The sequence below is a fragment of the Phascolarctos cinereus genome, unplaced genomic scaffold (genome assembly GCF_003287225.1).
Source record: "Phascolarctos cinereus isolate Bilbo 61053 unplaced genomic scaffold, phaCin_HiC Scaffold_2;HRSCAF=192, whole genome shotgun sequence".
Classification (NCBI taxonomy): domain Eukaryota; kingdom Metazoa; phylum Chordata; class Mammalia; order Diprotodontia; family Phascolarctidae; genus Phascolarctos; species Phascolarctos cinereus.
Window position 1 is genome coordinate 21,895,608 of NW_027555625.1, and position 21,609 is coordinate 21,917,216.

The window sequence follows — 21,609 nt, forward strand, 5'->3', positions numbered from 1 at the left end:
CCCGAAGTGGGGACATTGGCTTCCTGCTCCCTGGCTGCTTGGCCCGTGTCCCTGCCGTCAGTGTCTCTACTGCTGCCTACTGTGTGTGTGTGTGGGGGGGGGTGTGCGCATGTGCGTGCATGCGTGCGTGCGTGTGTGTGTGTGTGTGCGCGAGAAACAGAGGAGGAGCGGGGTGGGGAACATAGGTGCAAGGAAGGTGCTTGACCTCCCGCGTGGGAAGGAATGGGGAGGATGTGTGGGAGACCAGGATAGACGCTGAGCTGCTGCGTGCGCCATTCTGCACCTGCTCTGTGCGCCTTTCTATGCCCGCTCTGCACAGGAAGCTGGCCTCTCGGGCGCCTCTTTGGGTGTCTAAGCTGTGGCCCCCGTGGGGCCGCAGGCTTAGGCTAGGGTGAGGAGGTGGGTCGGTGGGCAGGTTAGGGGAAAGGAGTGGGGAGAAGTATCTGGGAGCTGAGAGTGCTTTTGTGGAAGTTGGGTGGAGATGAGATTTGAGCTTGGTGCTGCCCTGACCCTGAGGAGCTGAGGAGAGATGGGAGGGCTTGAGAGATGCCTAGACTTAGCGAGGTCAGGCACTGGATAGAGCACTCGACCTGGAGCCAGGAAGACCTGAGTGTGAATCCTGCCTCGGATCCCCACCAGCAGGGTTTTCTCTCTTGTAAGATGAAGCGGGGGGGTTGGACTCAGCGACCTCTAAGGTACTTCTCGCTTTAGATCTGTGAGCCTATGAGAAGAGAGGCAGCAGGGGTGGAAGGGGAGACCCCTTGTTCTGAGGGTTACCGTGGAGCTGGAGCAGCGATAGGGCCATGGGGCATGTCATGTCACAAAGGTTAGACCCTGGGACCTGGAATTCCCTTCCTCGGACAGGGTCTGAGCTGCTCCAGGCTAGTCTGACCCAGAGGCAGAGGCAGGGGGAGAGGGCTGATGGGTGGGTGGTGCCCAGAGGGGCCCCTGCACCTTGGAGCGCCTGCTAGCAGAGCAGGCTGGGCATCTCCCTTATCTTCCACCCCCCAGTTAAGCCCAGTTCTGCCCCAGGCTGGATTGCCTCAATCCATCAGAGAAGGCAGGGCCTGGGTTTGAATTCTGCTGCCCCTATCTCAGCTTGTCCAGGCCTCAGCTTCCTTGGGGGACAGCCTGTTGCTGACTCTGCCCTGAAGCCTTCCCTGACTTCTCCCTTCCTTGCTGGTATTTTCCCCCACTCTCTGATTTTATTGCACTAGTGGAACCCGTGAGGGTGACCTCCCCCTCCCCCCAGTGCTGAGCTCCCTGGGAGTGCTGAGAGAGGCCTGTGTGTTTCCCCCACTGCCTGGAGCACGGGCCCAGCTGCCGGTGTGGGGATCGAGGGCTCCAGCCCCCCAAGATCTATGAGTTTCTCTGCCCTTGTTGGTGTCAGTGGGCCCTCCTTGAGGACGGGGTGCTGCCTTCATCTTCCTTGGGGTGCCCTGTACTTAGCAGGTGCCTGGTAAATGTTGGTGCCCGTTCAGAGCCCCAGCCTCTTCCACACCCTCTCTCTGACCCCAGGGAAGAAACAGCTTCTAATTGTAAAACACAGGGAAGGACTTCATGGTGACTCTCTTCCTCCAGGGCCCTTGTTTAGCACACCTTTTATCCTCTGGAGGACTCTGTCCCCCTGGCCCCGGGGCAGTGCCCTACCAGGACTGGCGGGAGGTCACACGCACCCAGTGCTCCTATCCCTTCCACTGCCTGCCACAAGCTCATGATGCAGGTCGCACAAGGGTTCTGATCCCCATCGTAAAGATGAGGAAACTGAGGCTCATTCCTGGCCTAGGGTCACATGGCTTCTGGTGTGGAGCCCAGGTGTCCTTCCCGTGCCAGGCTCCGGGAGGGAATGTGTTGGGGGATCGGGGCTGGACCCCGAAGGAAGGGGGAGTGACTGCCATGAGCAGGGACTGGAGGTAGGAGGGAGTGCAGTGGGAGTGCGAGTGAGTGCAGGCTGTGCAGAGGGAAGCCGCAGATGAGTCTGGGGGGAGCATTAATGCCAGGCCGAGCCTTTGGAATCCTGGGCTAATGGGGAGCCCCTGAAGATCTGGGGTCAGGGAGTTGATGGGATTTTAGGCAGATTTGTTTGGCAGCTCTGTATGAAGGCACGAGAGAGGGGCAGTGAGGGCCTAGAGATGGGTTTAGGGGTTCTGGGTACAAAATGGCCAGGGCCCAGAGGAGATCCAGCTGCAGCTGGTTGTAATGGCCTAGGGCCCAAGTCCAGCCCTCTGGTCACTGTCCCATCTGGCTGCCTTGGGGGCACCCAGGGACCCTTGGCAGAGCTGGCCTTGAATGCCGGGCATCTTCCCCTGCACCAGACTGGTGACAGGAAAATGTTGAGTTGGGGAGCCTGGGAGCGTGCAGCTTCTGCCCTTGGAGGCAGGGGAATGGCCAGGAAGGCGCCTTGGAGCCTGGAGTTGCTGCCTTCAGGGAGCCCTCCCCGGGGGCCAGCTCCTGACATCATAGCTACAGCTTTGTGCACATCTCCTGGTAGGGCAGGGCGGAGCTGGCCCAGTCCAGGCCATGCTGTGGCCCTTCTTACTTCTCCTTCCCTCCTCACCGGTCCATGACCCTGCCCTGCCCTCGCTCCCTACCCCTATCCATTAACTGGTGACTCATTCATGGGCTGGGAGAGTGGCCCCACAGGTGAGGAGGGAGTGATGTGAGGTCAAGTCAGGGAAGAGAGTGTGGCTGCAGCCCCCCAAGCCCCTTTGCCCTGCTGCTGACCAAGCTGGGGGCAGCACCTGTGTGTGGGTGGGGGCTGACTGGGGAGGTGGAGGTCCCAGCCTTCTCCCAGCCCCCACTGAGGTTGGGGGGGGGGGGCTAGGAACCTTTCAGAACCTCCTCTGGCTTTGCTCTTGTGGTATGGGGTCAGGGCTGGCTCGAGCTCCATTAGGGTTGGGCCAAATGACCTCTAAGGACTCCCCCAGCTTGAAAATCCTGATACCTCGCCTTCTCCCTCCCCCCTCCCCTCCCCCAGTAGGTAGAGAGCTCAGTGCTTTGTGCTTGGCTGGGAAAGGGGGGGCTAGACTTTGTTGTTGGGGAGCTCCTGGATGTGTACCCCCCCCAACCACACCAAGAAAGGAGGGCCCTTTTTGTCATGTGAACTAGTACCTGTGAAGTGCTCGGCATTCTGGGTGGGCCTGGTTTTACTCAGCTGAGAGTAAGCAGCAAGGGCCAGAAACCTCCCCCTCCTAGGGGGGGGCTGAATCCCTGACCTTTCCCCAGCTTCTCCCCCCAGCACCAACACAGAGGGAACAGTGGAGAGGACGCATGGATCTGGCCCATCCACGTGTTGCCAGGAGATTTCCAGAGCACTTCCCTGACAGCTCTGGGGACATCTAAGCCGTGGTGAGGGGGACTCTGGGCCTCTCCCCCTCAGCCTTCCCTGTTCTCTTAAAAAGGCCTGATCAAAATAATCATCGCTTAGATGTCAGACTCCGCTGGAGCTGGCCATTTGGGCTTCCCTGACTTCTGGGCTCTGGCAGGGACCCTGGAGACCATGCAGGCGGCCCCTTATTTTACAGCTCAGAAAACTGAGGCCCAGTGGTGCGGTGGCTTGCCCCCAGACACACAGCTAGTCAGTGTCGGAGGTGGAATTAGAACCCAGGCCGTCCTGATGCCGGCCCTCCCATCTGTCCAGTGGAGGGGGAGGGGAGGGTTGGTTACATCATCCTCGAGCCAGGCTCAGGCAGGCTAGGAAACCTCTGGACCATTCCCAGAAAGATGGTCATTTTAAAAAACAAGTTGATGGACTTGTTAAGTGCCTGCACAGGGTGCAGAGGAGGCCAGTGCTTTGCCCAGGGCACCCAGCCAGTGAAGGAGCAGGGCCCACACCATTATTTTTTCTACTCTAGAGCCTAGAACTTTGGGGTAACCCTAGGTTGACTTGGTGGCCTAGCTTTGGGAAACTCACTTAACCTTCAGTTTCTTCATCCATAAAATGAGGCTAGGTAGTACAAGGTGGTTGTAAGAAAACTGGGCCTCAGCTTCCTCCTCTCTAAAGTGAGGGGCTTGGACTAGAAGTCTGGATTCCTCCATCTTTGACCTCTGACTCTGACCTCTAGCCCAGGTGTTGTTCATTTTGTGTCCCAACACCAGGGACATTGGGGGTGAAGTCTCTTGCCCCCTCTCTGAACAGTGTTTTTAAATGCATAAAAATATGTCTAGTGTTACAAAGGAAAACAGTTACATTGAAATCAGCTGTAGGGATCTAGGCAGTTAGCTCGTGGAAGGTGCCCTAAGTGTATGTTGTGGCATGGCCGGGCTTGCCGATGTCCTGTCAGGAGGTTTGGACGCGGGGTCAGGAAGGCCCGGGGTCAGTTACGAGAGAGCGCCAGGCCTGTGATGTCACTGTGTGGGAGCTCCTGCCAGTGCAGACTGAGATGGCCCTCGGGAGACTTGGCACTGAGAGATGAAGGAGTTGGTCCGGCAGGGATGGCCGTTAGGTATTGGAAGCCTCTCTTAAGGCCAGGCCTCCATCCCCTAATCGGTTCTGCTTCTCAGATGATGAGCCGGAGCTCTCTCTGAGATGTGGTGCTGGAGGGCCTGCCCCTGCCCCACCCTGGCTCAGAACCCATTGGGGTTAAAACCCCTCAGTGCTTGGTGCTCTGGCAAACTCGCACAGCCGTACAAAGCCAGAGTCACAGCTCTGTGCTGTGTTGTATATCTAGTTGCTCAAACGTTTCCCAGTTGCATTTTAATCTGTTTGGGCAGTGTGACCAAAGGGTTCTAAGCTGCTGAGCAGGCGCTGCATGGGCACAGGGGCTTTCTTCCCTAGGTAGGAGCTCCCTCAGCCATGAAAGTCACAGATTCAGACAGAAGAGGTCGCCCCATAGTGGAAGGGCCAGGTGGGAAAGTGGATGCCTTTTGGTGATGTCTGAGCTCAGTTCTGTAGAACTGGGTCCTTTACAAGAAGCCCTGGGGTCACAGCCTGAGGGAGTCATGCTGGGTGACCCCCAAGGCCTCTTCCAGTCCTGTGATAGCGCTGTGCTTCTGGGCTCTCCTTGGCCTGGGGGGGAGGGGAGCGTCCAGCGCTGCCTCCTCTGTCCCCTCAAGCACTCCTGGCCCAGTCCTGAACAGAGGGGCTGCTTTGGGGACCAGGACCACAGCTGCTTCATCTTCCTTCAGGGGCATCAGTGGGCATTTGTGGCAATGCCCCTTGTTGGTGTGGGGGGGTACCCTTTCTGGCTTCCATCCCCAGGTCCCCAGCTGTAGCTCCTTGTACACTTACTAGTCACTTAATCAATGCTGATTTGTGGACATCAGAGATCCCACTGCTTCACCACAGAATTGGGTCTTGAGTGAACTGTCTTCCCTCCCCAGCCTCAATGGGGCTTCTCTTCTGGCCCCACCTGTCGGTCTTGGGTCCTGGGTCCTGGGTCCTGGAGGGGTCTGGGGCATGTTTGGGTCCACACTCTCCTCCTCACAGCCCTGACCTTGTAGTGTACCTAAGTGTGTGCGTGTGTTTGCATGTGTGTGCATGTGTGTGCATGCTAAGTATGCATGCATGTGTGCGCATGTGAGTGTGTGCATACCTGTGTGCACGCTCATTGGTGTGGGCGGGTCTGCAGCAGGACCAGACATTAACCAGGAGGCCCGTGGTTTTGTCTCCTTCCGCAGCCTGGACGTGTCTCCTCAGGTAGAACCTGGCCCAGATGCGCCTGCGCCACCTCCTCCGGGCAGCCTTCCCTGCTCCCCCCCTGCTCCTGTTCCCGCTGCTGCCGCCGCTAGCATGCTAAGCACTAACCTCTTTGCACCCGCTGCCGCCGCTACTGCCTCTGCCTCCCCCCCTGCCCTCTCCCCAGATGTCTGGGACCTACCAACCCGTTCCTCCCCTCCCTGCAGAGCAACCCCTTCTATGAGGAGCTCCTGGCGGACAAAGCGTTAAAGTGTGCTTCACCTGCTCGCTCTCTCCCCAGCGGCTCGCTGGTAGCGGCCCCCACCGCGCCCTCCCTGCCAGAGTGGGACGACACCTTCAACGCCTTTGCCGCCAGCAGGCTGCCCCCCGGTGCTGGGCGTGGACTCTCGGCCCCAGCCGCAGAGATGGGGGCCTTGGGAGTGCTCCGGGCCCACGATGATGATGTGCGGATGCTCGAGTCTCAGGAAGTTCCCAGGGGAGGGGGAGCAGGCTCCGCGTTGGCGTCAGAGGCTGCTGCACCCTCGAATCTTGATGGCTGGAGTGTGGCTCCTGTGGCCTGGGAATCCCCTGTGTTTCGAGGACCCAGCCCCTCCTTATCAGCCAAATGGCACTCCCTGAGCCAGGAGCCAGAAGAGGAGGAGACCCCCTCCCAGCGTCAGGAAGCAGACCAACACCCAGAAGCCCCCGAGGCTGCATGTCCCAGTCCCCAAAGAAGAGTGAGCACTGAGCAGGAGAGGTCGCCTAACCCCGGAGCATCCACGGAGCCTGAAGAAGAGCCCAGGAGTGTGAAAGGCCACTTTTTCCAAGAGTTGAATGTAATTACTGATCTCTGGTCATCAGAGATGGTGAACATCCCTCCTGTGTCCAAGAGCCCCCCTCCCATCCCGAAGAGAAGCTGGGAGCAAGAAGAGAACCTTTGGGGGTCTCTGGATGAACCCCCTGGCCTTCAGGAGCCAGGATCCCCAGAGCCACCTCCAAACTCTGCAGGAGACGTGGACAGAGAAGTCTTCTCACTATGCCCTGACAAAGGGGAGGGGTCGCCTGCACCAGAGTCTGGCACTCCCCCACCCAAGCCACCACGCCTTTTCACACCTGTGAATTCCCAGAATGAAGAGAAAGAAATGAACCCAGGGGCGCTAAGCAGAGAAGGGACAGAACTGTGTGTCGAAGACATCTGCCCAGGCCTTCCGGCTCCCGACCACCAGGATGAGATGGAGGGGGGTGCCTTGGGTGTGGAAGAGCTCGAAATCTGCCCCTCTGTGGACCACCCAGACCAATGTGCTTCAGAAGTGGGCTCTGTCAGCTGCTGGGACCCAGTTCCCCTGGTCCCTGGGCCCAGCTCTCCACCTGCTGTCCCAGACGTCCCTTCCCCAACACTCCCCCTCACAGAACACAGCTGGCCAGAGCCAGCATTTTTGGGCAGTTCAGGAAGCAGAGTCTCAATTCCCTGGCGTGTTGGGGACCCTCCAAGACAAACCTGAGCCCCCTGCTCCCCTGGCGACTGCTGGTTTGGAGAAAGATCCTTTCTGGGCTTCTGATGATGATGATGATGACACCTTGAGCTCCTCCTTACCTCGTGGAAGCCCAGCCTCCACCATCCTCCCAGCCTTGCTGTCTGCCGGGGATGAAGCTTCTCCAGAATCTCCCAGGCTAGAACTTGTGGCCCCTCAGGATCCCCCCCCTGCTCCTCCCCTCCCTCCCCCTCTCCCTTCTCCATGCCCAGCCACTAATGTGAGCAGGAAGCCTGGCCAAGAATCCCTCTCTCTGCATGGAAGCCGGCCCTTATCCTTCTCTACCCCGGCCCCGATGGACTTCCCTGCAACCCGAGGCCCCTTCGAGTTCCCCTCGCCCATCGAGGGCTCCTCGAGCCCGCAGTGGGGCAGTGAGACCCCTTCCACCCTGCTTGCGCTTCTGCCCTTGGAGACACGACCAGCTGAGGAGCCTTCGAGCCAGCCTGGCGCCAGGTGAGGGGAAGGGGGGTGGGGCTCTTCCTAGGCAGATCCCCTGCGTTCCCTGGGCCTGTCTAAAAGGAGGGTGCTGGGCTAGACAGAGATCATCTGAACCCTGAGGGCAGGACAGAGCCCAGCCCGGAACAGTTCTGGGGGCCAGCTCCTGAGTGAGGTTGGTCTGACTAGAGCAAAGGAGCCTGGGATGGAGGTAGGATGGGCTGAAATCTAGAGGGGGTAGCCCACGTGAAGAGTCTGGTTCCTGTAGTCACTGGCAGTAGAGGCCAGGCCTCGGGGAAGGGGAAGGATATGGCTCATCCAGCCTGGGGAAGTGCTGCCTCCATGGGAGGAAATGGGGGTCCTCTAGTGGGGAAGAAATGGGGATCCTCTAGTGGGGAGGAAACGGGGGTCCTCTGATGGGGAGAAAACGGGGTCCTCTGATAGGAAGAAGCAAGAGTCTTCTAGTGGGGAGGAAATGGGTATCCTCTGACAAGGGAGGAAATGGGGTCCTCTAGTAGGGAGGAAATGGGGGTCCTCTAGCGGGGAGGAAATGGGGGTCCTCTGATAGGAAGGAAATGAGAGTCCTCTGACAGGGAAGAAAACGGGGGTCCTCTAGTAGGGAGGGACCAGACAGCATTTATATGGGATCACCACAGTGGCTTTGTCAAGATGGGGGAGCTGGTGGCCTTCAGCAGATTGGCAGGACAGATACCATGGGGCAGGGTCCAAGGCATGTCTGTGGTCGCAAAAGCTCAAGGAGCAATACCGCAAAAGCCCAATAGATGGCGATGCTGTTCCACCCTATTTTTTTTTCTTGGAGTGGTAGCTCTGTCTTTCTGTGAATCCTTGTATGACCTCTCTCCTCCCTGAGTGTCCTCACCTGTACAAATGGGTGGAAGAAAAAGAATTTATTAAGCTCATACATGTGCCAGGCACTGTGCAAGCAAGCCAGACAGCCCCTGCCTTCAGGGAGCTTACATTGTTCTGGGGGAAGACAAAAAACTCAATCTGGGGAAAGAAAAGGAGTGGGGGAGGAGGTAGAAGTCCAGGACACCAGGGTGGAGCTCGGGTTCTGGTGGGAGGGGAAGAGGTTGGGCTGCATGGTATGGGAATGGACTGGGTCTTGGCCCCGGGCAACTTCTGAAGCCGCTTTCCAGCTTGTAGGGTTATGATTCTCTGAGCCTCCAAGTGGGGGTGTCAGAAATGGAAAGGATCCCCATTATCTGCGGGACCTCGTGAGGGGAGGAGGGTGGGTGTTCATCCACCCACTTTACTGATGCAGAAGCTGAGGGTGTGGGACCTTTCGGGGTGAGAGGGGAAATTCAGGGGCAGGTCTCTCCTTCCTTCCAGCCCAGGACAGTGCTCTTCTGCTCTTCTGCCAGGGCCTTCCTCACTCTCATGGCCTGGCTGGTCCAGATGTGGAGATGGTCCCAGTAACAGCCATCTTCATCTGGGGGAAGGCGGTCTGTTTGGCTGAGTTGGTTGTTAGGGCTCCTTTCGGTTGGATGTCTGACTATATCCCTCATCAATGATAGAGGAAACATGGGGTGAAGGGAGGGGAGCAAGCTTTACTGTCAGGAAGGTCTGGCTTCAGGTTCTGCCTCGGACACATAAGGAGTAGCCTGGGGGCCTCGAGCCCACTTCTCAGGACCCCAGGCCTTCTCTCCTTACTAGGTGAGTTTCTGATCTGCATTGGGAGAGATTGGTACATGGGCATTCCCCCACCCCAATGAAGTCAGAGATCCGGACCAAAACCAAAAACATTCTGATGGCTAATTCTTTCCAGAACCCTGCCTCTGAGATCACTCCTAATTTATCCTGTTTGCAGCTTGTTTGTACACACATGTTTGCATGCTGTCTCCCCAGGTAGACTGTGAGCTACCTGGGGGCAGAGACTTTTTTTTTTCCTTTTGTTGTATCCCTAGTGCTTAGCCCAGTGCCTGGCACATTGCAGGTGCCTCAGAAATGTTGGCTGACTGACGGACGTGCACCACTTTGTTTGGTCCATCTGCTAACCCTGTGGGAGAGGAGATGGGATCTCCATTGCAGTCAGCCAGTCAGGCGTTTATTATGTCTCAGGCCCTGTACAGAGTGTTGGTGATGCGAGGAAAGTCAAAGACAGTCACTGCCTTCAGGGAGCTCACAGTCCAGTGAGGAGACAACATGCAAAGAGCTGTGTGTAAACAAGGTAGAGACAGTATACGTCTCAGAGGGATGGCATTAGCTGTGGGGAACCAGGAGAGGTTTCCAGGCATAGGGACCTGCCGTTGAAGAGGCAAGAGTTGGTAGATGGAGTGTGTGTGATGAAGTAAAATGGAAAGGTAGGAGGAGTCCAGGCCATGGAGCCACAGGGCTTCTGTTTGTTCCTGGATTTTAGAGGGAGCCCCTGGAGGCTTGTGAGTTAGGGGCAGACGCAGTTCTGGTGGACAAATTGGAGTGGTGAGAGACTGGCGCAAGTTGACTGGCCCGAAGGTGACTACAGTGGGGCGTCTGCTGGGGCCTACCCTGAGAGGCCACAAAGAGTGGCACCAGACCCAGCCAATCTCATGCCAGGCTTAGCCCATGAGATGTCGTTAGAGGCCCCTCTGCCCGACTTCTTCCATTACCAACTGGGCTTCCTTAGGTGAAAATTAAAGTAGTCAGTCCTTTCTGTCTTCCAGATGTTGTGTGGAGCTTGGGTCAGTTGGTCAACAAGCAAAGGGAAAATGGCAGCCCTTAAGGGGCTTATTGAGGGAAAACGGCCTCAAGGGAGGAGGAAGCCACTATGACTGTGGCCACATCTGGACCAGCCGTGGCCACTAGAGCCACAGCAGGGGGCAAACGTCAACCAGTAAATCAGGCCGAGAGGCAGAGGCAGGCAGATTGGAACAGTCTGGAGAGTTGAGCGCTGTGCCCAGATAGGAGGAAGTCAGCATGGCTGGTGTGGGTCCTTCCTCAAATGGAGGAACTTGCCAGTCAGAGGAGGCCACCAATGGGGGCTCATCTAACCTGAGAAGGCAGGAAGAAAAGTCCAGAGAGTTGGGTTAGAAGAGCCAAGAGCCTTTTCTCTCTCCCTCTTCCTGCGCCCGAGTTATGGGCTCTTCCTTCTCAACCACAGAGAAGTGAAAATGGAAGAACAGGCAAAATCCCCCATTCTGACGTCTTTGAAAATGAAGATGAAGTGCAGCACGGAGTGGATGGAGCCCCGGACCCCGAGTCCAAATCTTGCCTCAAGCCCTTGGCTACGTGACCGAGGACAGGTCATCTGATCTCTCAAAACCTTTGTCTCCTTAGCTGTGAAACAGAGTCAGTAATGGTAGCTGTGATGGTCCTAGAGGTAGAGCTGGGAGGGGCTTTGGACACTGTCCTACCTGATCCCATCACTCTGAAGGCGGAGGATGGAGGCCACCTGGACACGGCAGCGGAGCTGGAATCCAAAGGAAGGGGGGCCTTGGCCAAGTCCCGTCAGCTCTGGAAAGTGAAAGACGGGATGACGTGATATCTACGATTCCTTTCAGCTTTCAGCCGCTCTCTTCCAGGTTTGTGAATAGTATATAATGGAAAGTCACGGGAAACCAGAGGACTCCAAGCTTGCTCTTCCACTGTCCAGTTCAGTTTTTCAGTCGTGTCTGACTTGTCGTGACTCCCTTTGGGGTTTTCCTGGCAGAGATACTGAATAGTTTGCCATTTCCTTCTCCAGCTCATCTTACAAATGAGGAAACTGAGGCAAGCAGGGTGAAGTGCCCAGGGTCTCACACACACAGTCAACGTGGCAGGTCATTCTGACTTCAGGCCCAGTGGTCTGTGCACTTTGGCGCCATCTGGCTGCCCTATTTCTTCTGCAGTGTGATATAAATCAGTGAGTCAGTCAAGAAGCCTTTACTGAGTGTCTGCTAGGGGTGCAAAGAAAGGCTTTTAATAAGGAGCTCAGCCCCGGACAGAAAGGAGGACAATTAAGAGGCTTGGGGAAGATGGGAGAACCTTGGGCTGGAGCGGAGTGTATGTGGAGATGGGCAGGGGCTCCTGAGGGGTTGATCCTGGCGGTGATGGGAGCCCCAGGAGAGGAGTGAGTGGGACAGTGCCATTAGCACACAGGTGAGGCAAACCTCCTGTGGGACTGTAGGGCCTGTCTAGTCATAGAATTTAGGCAGCCAAATGGTTTCTAACGCCCTCATTTCACTGAGGAAGAAAATGATACCTACAGAAGGGAAAAGACTTGTCCAGGGTCACACGGATAGTAAGTGGCAGTCAGAATTCGAACTCGAGGCTTCCATTCTCTCAAACCTCTCTTGCTTCATCTTTCCCCAGCTGCCTCTGCTTCTGCCATCATGACTGCAGTTTAGGCGACTGCCACTGGGTGGCGCCTCCATACCATTTGGATCTAAGCTTGTTTTTTGAGTTGGTTGTCCTCACTGTAGAGGGGCAGGGAGCCCATCACTCACCAGGGGGCCCCAGTCCAGCCTCAGACACTTCCTAGCTGGGTGAACCTGAATGAATCTCTCCATGCCTCCCACTCTCGGTTTCCTCATCTGTAAAATGGGGATAAGAATAACAGCCCCCATTTTCCAGGGCCGGTGTGGGGATCAAACGAGCTCCTATTTGTAAAGCGCTTTGCAAACCTTAAAGCGTCATATAAATGCTAGGTATTATTATTGTTTTCCTGACGTCAAGCCGAAGAAGTGTCTCCGTGTGCGAATTCTACTCTTTGCTTCTAACTCTGTCCTCAGAGGCCAGTCAGAATTCAGTAATTACTCTCCTGCCGCAGGGCCCTTGGGACCCCCCCAGATCTTCTCTTGTCCCGGTCATTGTTCAAGTTCCTTTCCTGACCCTCATAGGACTTCATTTCGAGGTCCTGCCACATCCCGGGGTGCTTTCCCCTGTGTGCTCTGCAGTTTATTAGTGTCCCTTCTAAAACAGGGTGCCCCAGAGAGAACTCAGGAGTCCTCTGGAAGTGGCCCAAGTTCCGCCTGGGTTTGTCCTAATGTTTCCAGCTGCCAAATCCCACTGTTGCCTCAGATTGGGTGTTTAACCTATAAAACCCAGTCTTTTTCAGACAAGCCGCTGTTCGGTCCTCGGGAGGTTGTTTGTGAGACTGCTTTTCTCTCCATTAGATTCAGCCCAGTGTTGTGCTCGGTGTGGGTGAGCTTTTTGGATTGGGGCAGATTTAGTCTTGATGTCATCTGCAGATTAAATAAGCTTGCCCTCTGCAGGCCTTTGTTGTCTGATAAAATTCTTCAGCAGCCCAGGACCAAGCCCAGAGCCCCTGGAGGCTCAGGTGGAGGTTTCCTTCCAAGCTGCTATTGGACCATTAACCACTGATGGCTTCTTAGACCCGGTCCTTCAGCCCGTCCCGATTCCACTCTATTGGCCACGTCCTAGCATGTTTTCCCTGAGACTGAAAGCCTGTGGTAGATGGCTGGCATCGAGTAGTTTTAAAGAGTTACTTACATTTGCCTTGTGTCGAGTCTCCTGGCGAGTCCCAGAGCCAGCTTTTATAGCTGAGTTCACACTATTTAAAAACAAGAGCCTCAAATCTAGGGAGGCCTATTGGCAGCATTCCCTGGTCCTCCGGTCTGGGAAGGACGGGGCCAGGAGCTGCGATTTCATTCGCCCTCCTGGGTGAGGAGCAGCCTCCCTCCCCTTGTGCGGGTCAGAGGCCTACAGAGGTGCCTGGAGCACTGAGATGGGGCTCAGTGGACTCAGCGGGACTCAGCTCAGGTCTTCCTGGGCCCAAGGCCAGCTCTCTACCCATTAGGATACTGTGCCTCAGTTCAGTTGTTGTTCCGTCATTTCAGTTGTGTCCGGCTCTCCGTGACCTCTTTTGGAGTTTTGTTGGCAAAGATCTTGGAGTGGTTTGGCTGTTTTTCCTTCTCCAGCTCATTTTACAGATGAGGAAACTGAGACAAACAGGGTGGAGTGATTTGCCCAGGGTTCTGTATACACAGGGATGTGCCAGAGCCAGCTCACAAATTGTTAAATTTTCAGTGGGAGCATTTACAGTCAGAAATTGGAAATCTGCAGATGCTACAGATCAGAGTTTATTGTTTTGTTGATTGTTTAGACTTAATGACAGAGAAAATGTTAATAATTCAGATTAGCCTTAAAGGTGTCTCCTGCCATGCCCCAGAGAGCCTACCTCTGGGAATTATGCAGCCACAGTTTAGCAGAGGTAACTCTTAACCTAAGTCTTCCTAACTTTAGGTGGGCTCTCTCCACTGGGTCATGCTGCCTTGAAAATCTACAGAAGAGCATATAGATTCAGAACACTGTCACTGTCTTCGGCCATGTTTTTGGACAAGTAATACTGTCACCAATTTTCTCAGTGAAATTAAAATGGAATCATTTCCTCATGTGCTTATGAGTGCCTGAAGAACATGTGTGTGTGTGTGTGTGTGTGTGTTTTTCAGCCTCAGCCACAGCTCAGAGGGAGGCCCTTGTTTTCACTATATCTTAGGCAGGCAGGGTGGTCTAGTGGGAAGAGCCCTGGCCCGTGGAGTCTGGACACACCCAGTTGGCCTCTTGGCTCTCACACGTGTCAGCCGAGGCCATGGTCAAGTTTTCCACGCCTCCATTTCCTCATCTCTACAATGGGACCTCCCCTGCCAGTGTTCTTCTAGCTGTTGGTGACTGAGATCACCGTGCATTTCTTCCTCCTCTGTTTTCTGTGGACTCATCCGTGGCTATCCTGTTCCCCCCATGTAAGAGAATGTAGGCGCCTGGAGGGCAGGGACTATTGGGTCTCTGCATGGACTGGAGCAGGTGCCAGTCATTTCACCTGATTCATACCCACCCTGCGGGCTCACCAGGGCAAGTGTCATGTTCCCATCCTGCAGAAGAGTGGGAGAAGGGTATGGCTTGAGGCTGCACTGGGAGTGACTGTAGCAACCAGGCCTGCAGACTCTCATGAAAAGTTCTGAGTCCTGGCATTGGTTGCCTGTGTCCCTGGGCCTGTCACCACCCAGCTCCTGGCCTCAGCCTGCTCTGGTGCTTTCTCCTCCCTGGGCTTTCAGCCCACCAAGGACCCTTGTTTGGTAGTTGTTGTTGGCTCATGTCTGACTCTGTGACCCCATTTGGGGTTTTCTTGGCAGAGATACTGGAATCTCTCTCAAACAGGGTTAAGTGACTTGCCCAGGGTCACACAGCTGGTAAGTGTAGGGGGCCAGATTTGAACTCAGAAAGAGGAGTCTTCCTGACTCCAGGCCTGGTGCTCTTTGCACCGTGGCACCCCCTAATGCCCTCATTTTCCCATGTGTAAAATCAGTGAGTTGCCCTAGGCAGCCATGGAGGTCCTAGCTCAGAGCTATGAAGTCCTTGCCTCTGTGGGCCTCATTTTCCTCATCCGCACTATCAGGGAGCTGGACTGGACAGCCCCTGAAACCTCCTCGTAGGTCTAGATTTCCAGTGCAGGAGGTGCTTTTTGAAGATCTGTATCCTTGCAGAAGGCCCTGTCATCACACGTCCCTCCTACCGAGGTGAATTGCTTATTGCCTGCACTGGAGCATTTGTGTCTGGGTATCTTCCGGAGGCCCTGCAGACACCCCCAAGTCTTCTCTCGTCCGGGTCATCGTTGCCAGTCCCTCTCCCGATCCTCGTACTACTTCATTCCGAGGTCCCTTCAAGTGCTGGGGTGCTTTCCGCTGTGTGCTCTGCAGTTCCTCAGCGTCCCTGGGGCTGAGGCCTCGCGTCTAGTTTTATTCTTGGTTTTTCCCTTGGAGTTCCTTCTCTGCTTCTGCTTCTGCTGTTGCACATCTCCGTGGTGTTGTGCAGCACACCACCAGACACAAGCAGTCTGGCTCAGTCTGGGCCTTGTAACGGCACGCTTAAGTCATTGATCTGACTTCCCTCTTTTTTTGATGGCCTACTTCAGCTTCACATCACAAATTTTGGGATAAGGGGTTGCTTTGGAGCATTTAGAGGTTAAGTGTTCTGCCTAGAGTCACCTGGCCTGTTTGTGTTGGATAGGGGCTTTCTCTCTCTCTCTCTCTCTCTCTCTCTCTCTCTCTCTCTCTCTCTCTCTCTCTCTCTCTTTTTGGTGAGGCAATTGGGGTTAAGTGACTTGCCCAGGGTCACACAGCTAGGAAGTGTCAAGTGTCTGAGGCTGCATTTGAACTCGGGTTCTCCTGACTCCAAGGCCATAGCTCTATCCACTGTGCCACCTAGCTGCCCCAGGCTTTCTGACTCTTAGGTCTTGCTCTCTATCCAACATCCGATGCCTGTCTGGAATAGATTTGTTAGTCAGGCAACTAGCAATTATTAATTGCCTACTATTTTTGGCACGGTGGATAGAGCATTTGGCCTGGAGTCAGGACGACTCATCTTCCTGAGTTCTGATCTGGCCTCAGACACTTACTAGCTGTGTGACCCTGGGCAAGGTTACTTAACCCTGTCTGCCTCAGTTTCCTCATCTGTAAAATGAGCTGGAAAAGGAAATGGCAAACCACTCCTGAATCTTTGCCAAGAAAACCCCAAAATGGGGTACTGAAGAGTCAGACACAGCTAAAATACCTACTAAACAGCATTTGCTAGGCACTGTGCTAAGTACTTAGGATACAAAGAAAGGCTTAAAGTCCCCACCCTCAAGGAATTTGCAGTCTTGTAGGGGAGGTAACAAGCAAACAGCCCTGTAAGACAGGATATGTACAGGATGAAGTGGGGATTATCAGAGGGAAGACCCTAGCATTAAGAAGGGTTAGGAAAGGCTTCCTGGTGGAATTTTAGCTGGGACTTGGAGGGACAGCCAGTGAAAATGCTCAGCTAGGAGATGGGAGTTTCTTTGGAGTGGGATGGTGTAGGCAGGGGATAAGAATCCTGCAAAAGTGCGTGACAGTGGGGCAGGTGATGAAGGGCTTTGGTGCTGGAGGCCACAGGGAGCCGCATGACTGGATCTCGTGGCTGAGTGACTTGAGGCAGGCCGACTCAGTGATGAGGCCTTGGACCAGGGTGAGGCAGCGGGCAAAAGGGAATGTAGCAAAAGGGAATGTAACAGGTCCTTGTTACAAAGTAAAGCGACTTTAGAGTAAACCTTGCAACTCTTTATATCTTTAATTTTTTTTTTATTATGCATTGTATCTCTTTGCTGCAATAACTTTTAAAAATAATGATTTGGCCTTGAGTTCACAAGAGTTTAATCCATATTCCTTAATTTTTCATCATCAAACCAGTCGGGCCCACTGGGAGCAAAAAACAAAAAATCCTCCCCAGAACCAATTTTTTTTTTCCGGGGGAAGTGGGGTGGATGTCTTACAGTTTAATGAACGTACCTAGATTTTAGAGGCTCACTTGGGCTTATATTGGACTATTGTTTTGGTATAAAGCTTGGAATGAAAAAGTGAGGCTCATCAGCAAAAATGACCTTTCGCAGTCTTTAGTATTTGCGTCTTCATGTGATCCAGGCTGTGACAAGGGTTTTTTCTTCACAGCAATGGTTAGCGACTTGTTCTCCAAACCGACTTTCTCACTGTTCTTTTGGTTTTAAAAGCCTGCGTCATGGACCGTGATAGAATTAGAAACATGTCTTGCAGCTCTCAGGTCCTTGTTTGCTGGTTTTCTGAGGATTAGTTCATTTGAAAACAATAGTTTGTTTTTTTCATTTTGAACCACATTTTCTTTTTTTTTTAACTTGATGATTTTATTATGTATTTAAAAGCAATAGCAAGTTATGCATAATAGATTAGCAGTTTCAAGGCAATCATCTTTTTATTATACTACATTATGGAAATGCTTGTTTTATTGCATAAATTAAAAATGAAAAAAAGAGACCTGAATCCGGTATTAAGGTTGTTGTTCAATCATTCCATTCATGTCCAACTCTTTGTGACCCATTTAGGGTCTTCTTGGCAAAAATATACTGGAGTGGTTTGCCATTTAAATGACTGTGATTTTTTTTTTTTATGTGAGGCAATTGGGGTTAAATGACTGGCTCAGAGTCACGCAGCTAGGGAGTGTTATGTGTCTGAGGTCGCATCTGAACTCAGGTCCTCCTGACTCCAGGGCCAGTGCTCTATCCACTGCACCACCTAGCTGCCCTGGACCATGTTTTCTTTTGGGTCTAGGTGCACCCAGTCCTACCTTGTGGAGGGCTTTGATGATCCTTGAAATGCTTGCTTTTCCCACACCAACAGCCAGTGCAATATCTCTAATAGTCATTAAAGTATGCTCTTTAAAATTTACAACTTTTGCATTTATCCCTAGAATGACGTCTGTTCTTAAGAACCACACAGTTAAAAATGAAGTAGTGAAACATGTGCGTGGTACAAAATCCAAAACTTAACTCACAGAGCACTGATTAAAGGTGGGGGAGATCAGCTCAATCTGGCTGCACGTGGTCAAGGTCAGTTCTGAGTCTGCCCGGGCTCAGTAGAAGCACACGCCTGTGACCACTGCTGTCACATGATGAGAGCCCATCAGAACTGTCCCTTATTCCAGGGAGTCTGCACACACTTGTAGGTTCTTAGTAAAGGGTTGTTGGATTTAACTTCGTTGTTGTTTTAGACACAGAGTTAAGTGCCCCTGAGGTCCCTTCTGAGATGCTGATTGAGTGATCTCAGGACAGGTTTAAAAGATGACTGCCTCCTGCTACAGGGTGTCATTGCTTTTGTTGTGATTTCCCTTCCGAAGACCACGTTGGAGGAAGGGGAGTGTCCTGAGCAGGGCCCCCGGGGGTCTGAAGGGCCTTCTGAGGATGGTTAGGGGGCCTTGGGTGTGTCTAGTGTGGAGCAGAGAAGGCTTGGGGGCTGGAAACGGCTGCCTAAGGAATCTGAAGCCCTGTCCTGTGGGGAGTGTTTGGCCTCAGAAGGGGAATCGGGAGCCAAGGGGCCGCTTTAGGCTAAGAAGGGGCCATCTGGGGCGGCCTTCAGGCTAGGTGCTGGTTCAGGTATGGAGGGGATCAGAGAGCCTCTGAAATTCATCCCACTGAGGCTCCTGTCTGACAACTCTCCCCTTGTCTCCCCAGCCCCCACCCTGTGAAGCCCCTCAGCTCGGCACCCCCAGAGGGGTCTGTAGACAGGAAGCCACCTCGATCTAGCCTGAGCTCAGCCCTGACCAGTGGGTTGGAGAAACTCAAGACAGTCACTTCGGGCAGCATTCCGCCTGTAGCCCCCCAGGCTGACCAGACAGCGGAATCCAAAGTGAAGCTGAAGGTGAGCAGGCTGGGCTGGAAGGGAATCTCCTGGGGTAGTTGGGCCCCAGTCCCACCCTGACTGTGACTGGCTGGGAGTCCCTGGGTCAGTAGTGATATCTCAGGCGTGGAGCCTGGAGCCCTCTCCTGCTTTGGTCCCCCCATCCTCATTCTCAGAGCCCAGCCTGGAGGCCCTCGAGTCTGATGACAGCTGTGGTGCTTGTGGCGCGTGTACAGTGCACAAGTGCTGGCCCGCCCCGTTTGTGCTCTCCCCCTGCTGCAGCCCCATGCTGCCCCCGTGGTGGGTCCCCTCAGAACAGAAGCCCTCTGACGCCAGGGACCATTCATTGTCTGACTACTCAGTGCCTTCGGGGAGGAGGGCGGGGGAAGGGCCCAGGGTTCCTCCTTCAGCCCTCGGCTCTGCTCGCCATCAGGACCCCTTGCAGCCAGACCAGTCGGCCAAGTACTACCACCTGACCCACGATGAGCTGATCACCCTGCTCCTGCAGCGGGAGCGGGAGCTGAGCCGCCGGGATGAGCACGTGCATGAGCTGGAGAGCTACATTGACCAGCTGCTGGTGCGCATCATGGAGACATCCCCAACGCTGCTGCAGATCCCACCAGGGCCCCGGGCCCCCAAGTAACCCCCCTCCCTTGTTCCCTCCCCGAGGGCTCGTATGTGTGTGCCCGCACACGTGTGCACACACACACGCACAGACACACACACACACACACACACACACACCCTGTGGGCTGGCAGTCTTCCCAGCCAAGAGTTGATGGTGGAATTGTAGGGCATTGTAGGAGAGTAGTCTGGGCCCTTCCTGGCAGGGGAGGAGCCAGGGCCCCAAAGGGAAGCTATTTCTGCTCCCGTCAGGGCTCCCCCTGCTGCCAGGGACAGATCTGGGATGGGAGGAGGCCAGCTCCGCTTGGGGCCTGCTGGAGCTCAGGGGCCAGGGTGGGCTGTAGAGTCTTCCAAGGACAACACAGGGCAGGTAAGGGGGGCTGCTACCTGGGCGGTAGTGATGCTCCCTATCCCTGTCTGAGCCCAGGTGTTCCTCCCCGCCCCCCCCCCCAGCTGGAACTAGCTTCTCCCAGTCCCCCACCCTACTGTTACTGCCAGTGTTACCTCTTCGGAAGCAAGCTGCCAAAATGTGAGCCTGACAACCAGCCGGCTCATCTGTCACCACTCTGCTGTGCTGCCCCGTCCCCACCACTGTGTGTGTGTGTGTGTGTGTGTGTGTGTGTGTGTGTGTGTGTGTGTGTGTGTGTGGCCCTGCGGTTCAGTTTGGGGGAGGCCAAGATGGAGCTGGGGACGAGGGGTGTGCTCTGGGTCTTCGGTTCATTTTATTCAGGGGAGGGATTTGGGTTCTGTTGTTTCTCCAAAAGAATAATCTGCCCCCAACCCCCAAGTCTTTATGTGATCCCAGGCTTCCTGTCTCTGGGGTTCTTCTGGGATCTGTTTGGGTTTTAATGTTTAAAAGCTTCTCTGTTCTCTGCTTACCCGTTCAGATGCCAAAACTCTGCAGCCCAGCGGGGTTTGTACTTAGAAAAAAATCATTAAAATGTAAAATGTGCCTTGTGGGGAGGGGCCCAGGAAGGGGTCTGGACCAAGGTCCACCTGCCCCGCCTCCCTTTCCATGATGGGCTTTTTCCACCCGGCACCCCATTCCTCCCTGCCGAAGAGAAGGGGCAGAGGCTCCTGGCCACCCCTGCCCTGGCCATCTGCCTGCATGGCTCTGGGTACCTCTGGCTCACCTCCCCAACCTTGAGCCGAGTGTGAGAAAATGGATGGCTGGCCAGCTCCATGAATGAGTTCTCAAGCCCAGGAAACCAGAACTGGGGCGGGGGTAGTAAGGTTTGATACCATCCCCCTTTTCCCACTTCACTCAATGAATTATTAAGTAGCTCAGTGCCCTTGCGGCTCCTTCGGAGCTGGGTGCCCCCTCTTCTCTCCCCTCCCCAGTTCCTGCCGGCCTGCCGCTGCCTCCCTCCCCCTTTCCAGGCCATATTGTCTCATAGGAGGTACTGGGATGCTGCACTTGGGGGAGGAAGTTCTCAGCCACTTCCCTCCCCCCATTCCCCGCCAGCCAAGCTGCTATTTTCGCCCTCTCCACCCAGCTGCCTTAGTTAACTGGGCTGTTGCACTTTAAAAAGTAAGCATTCATTCTGGGTGTCCCATGTTTCCCAGCTGGCCCACCTTGGCCTGGCAGCCCCTGGGGCCTGACCTCAGCCATCTGCCCTCTTTCCACCTTGGATCTGACCCTCTGGACAGGTGCATCAGGGCAGCTGTGATGGGTGCGAGCCTGGGACCCCTTCTGGGATGGCAGGCTGAGGTGGGCAAGGAAGGCCGCTGGTGATGGGTCTTGACTTGGCCTCTGGAGGGCTGTGTCATTGGAGAGAGGAGAAACCTGAGAGTGTGTGTGTGTGTGTGTATGTGTGTGTGTGTGTGTGTGTGTGTGTGTGTGTGTGTGTGTATACAGATGTGTATGGAATTTTGGTGGGCTGTCTTGATGTAGGTAGGAGTTACTGGAGATTGAAAGCAATGCCCTCCCCTGTCCTCAGTAGCCTGTCTTGAAAACCGCCTTTGAGTCCTTCACAGCCCTGATCCTCTCCCTTCCCCAGGGTCTGCAGACATCCGGGAGCGGGAGGGGGAGGGAACATCCCTTTTGGGGCACAGCCAAGGAGAGAAGGACCCAGCCTTGCTGGGCTTTGGGAGGGGGCTGGAGTCTACAGCCAAGCCACAAGTGTTTGAAGCCCAAGTTGTTCCGTGTTGTCTTTTTGCCCCTGGCCCAAGCTGGAGGCCCAGCAGAGGGTGGACATCCTTTTGCTTCACTGTTTGTCTTCCTTGCTGCAGTTCATGTTTCTAAAGAGCTTGTTCTTTGTGTTTTAAGCACTTTACAAAGAATAAAAATTGGATTCATCTACCA

General features: G+C 54.6%; 1 protein-coding gene across 1 annotated transcript in view; it reads left to right on the forward strand.

The window, feature by feature from the left end:
- The window catches only part of RAB11FIP5 (RAB11 family interacting protein 5), a 47,112-nt gene extending 25,503 nt beyond the window's left edge, over positions 1–21,609 (forward strand). Inside the window, exons 4-5 of the mRNA XM_021001089.2 lie at positions 18,515–18,701; positions 19,114–21,609. Of these exons, the coding sequence (XP_020856748.1) occupies positions 18,515–18,701; positions 19,114–19,323 (397 nt within the window). The 3' untranslated portion in view covers positions 19,324–21,609. The remainder of the gene's footprint in view (positions 1–18,514; positions 18,702–19,113) is intronic.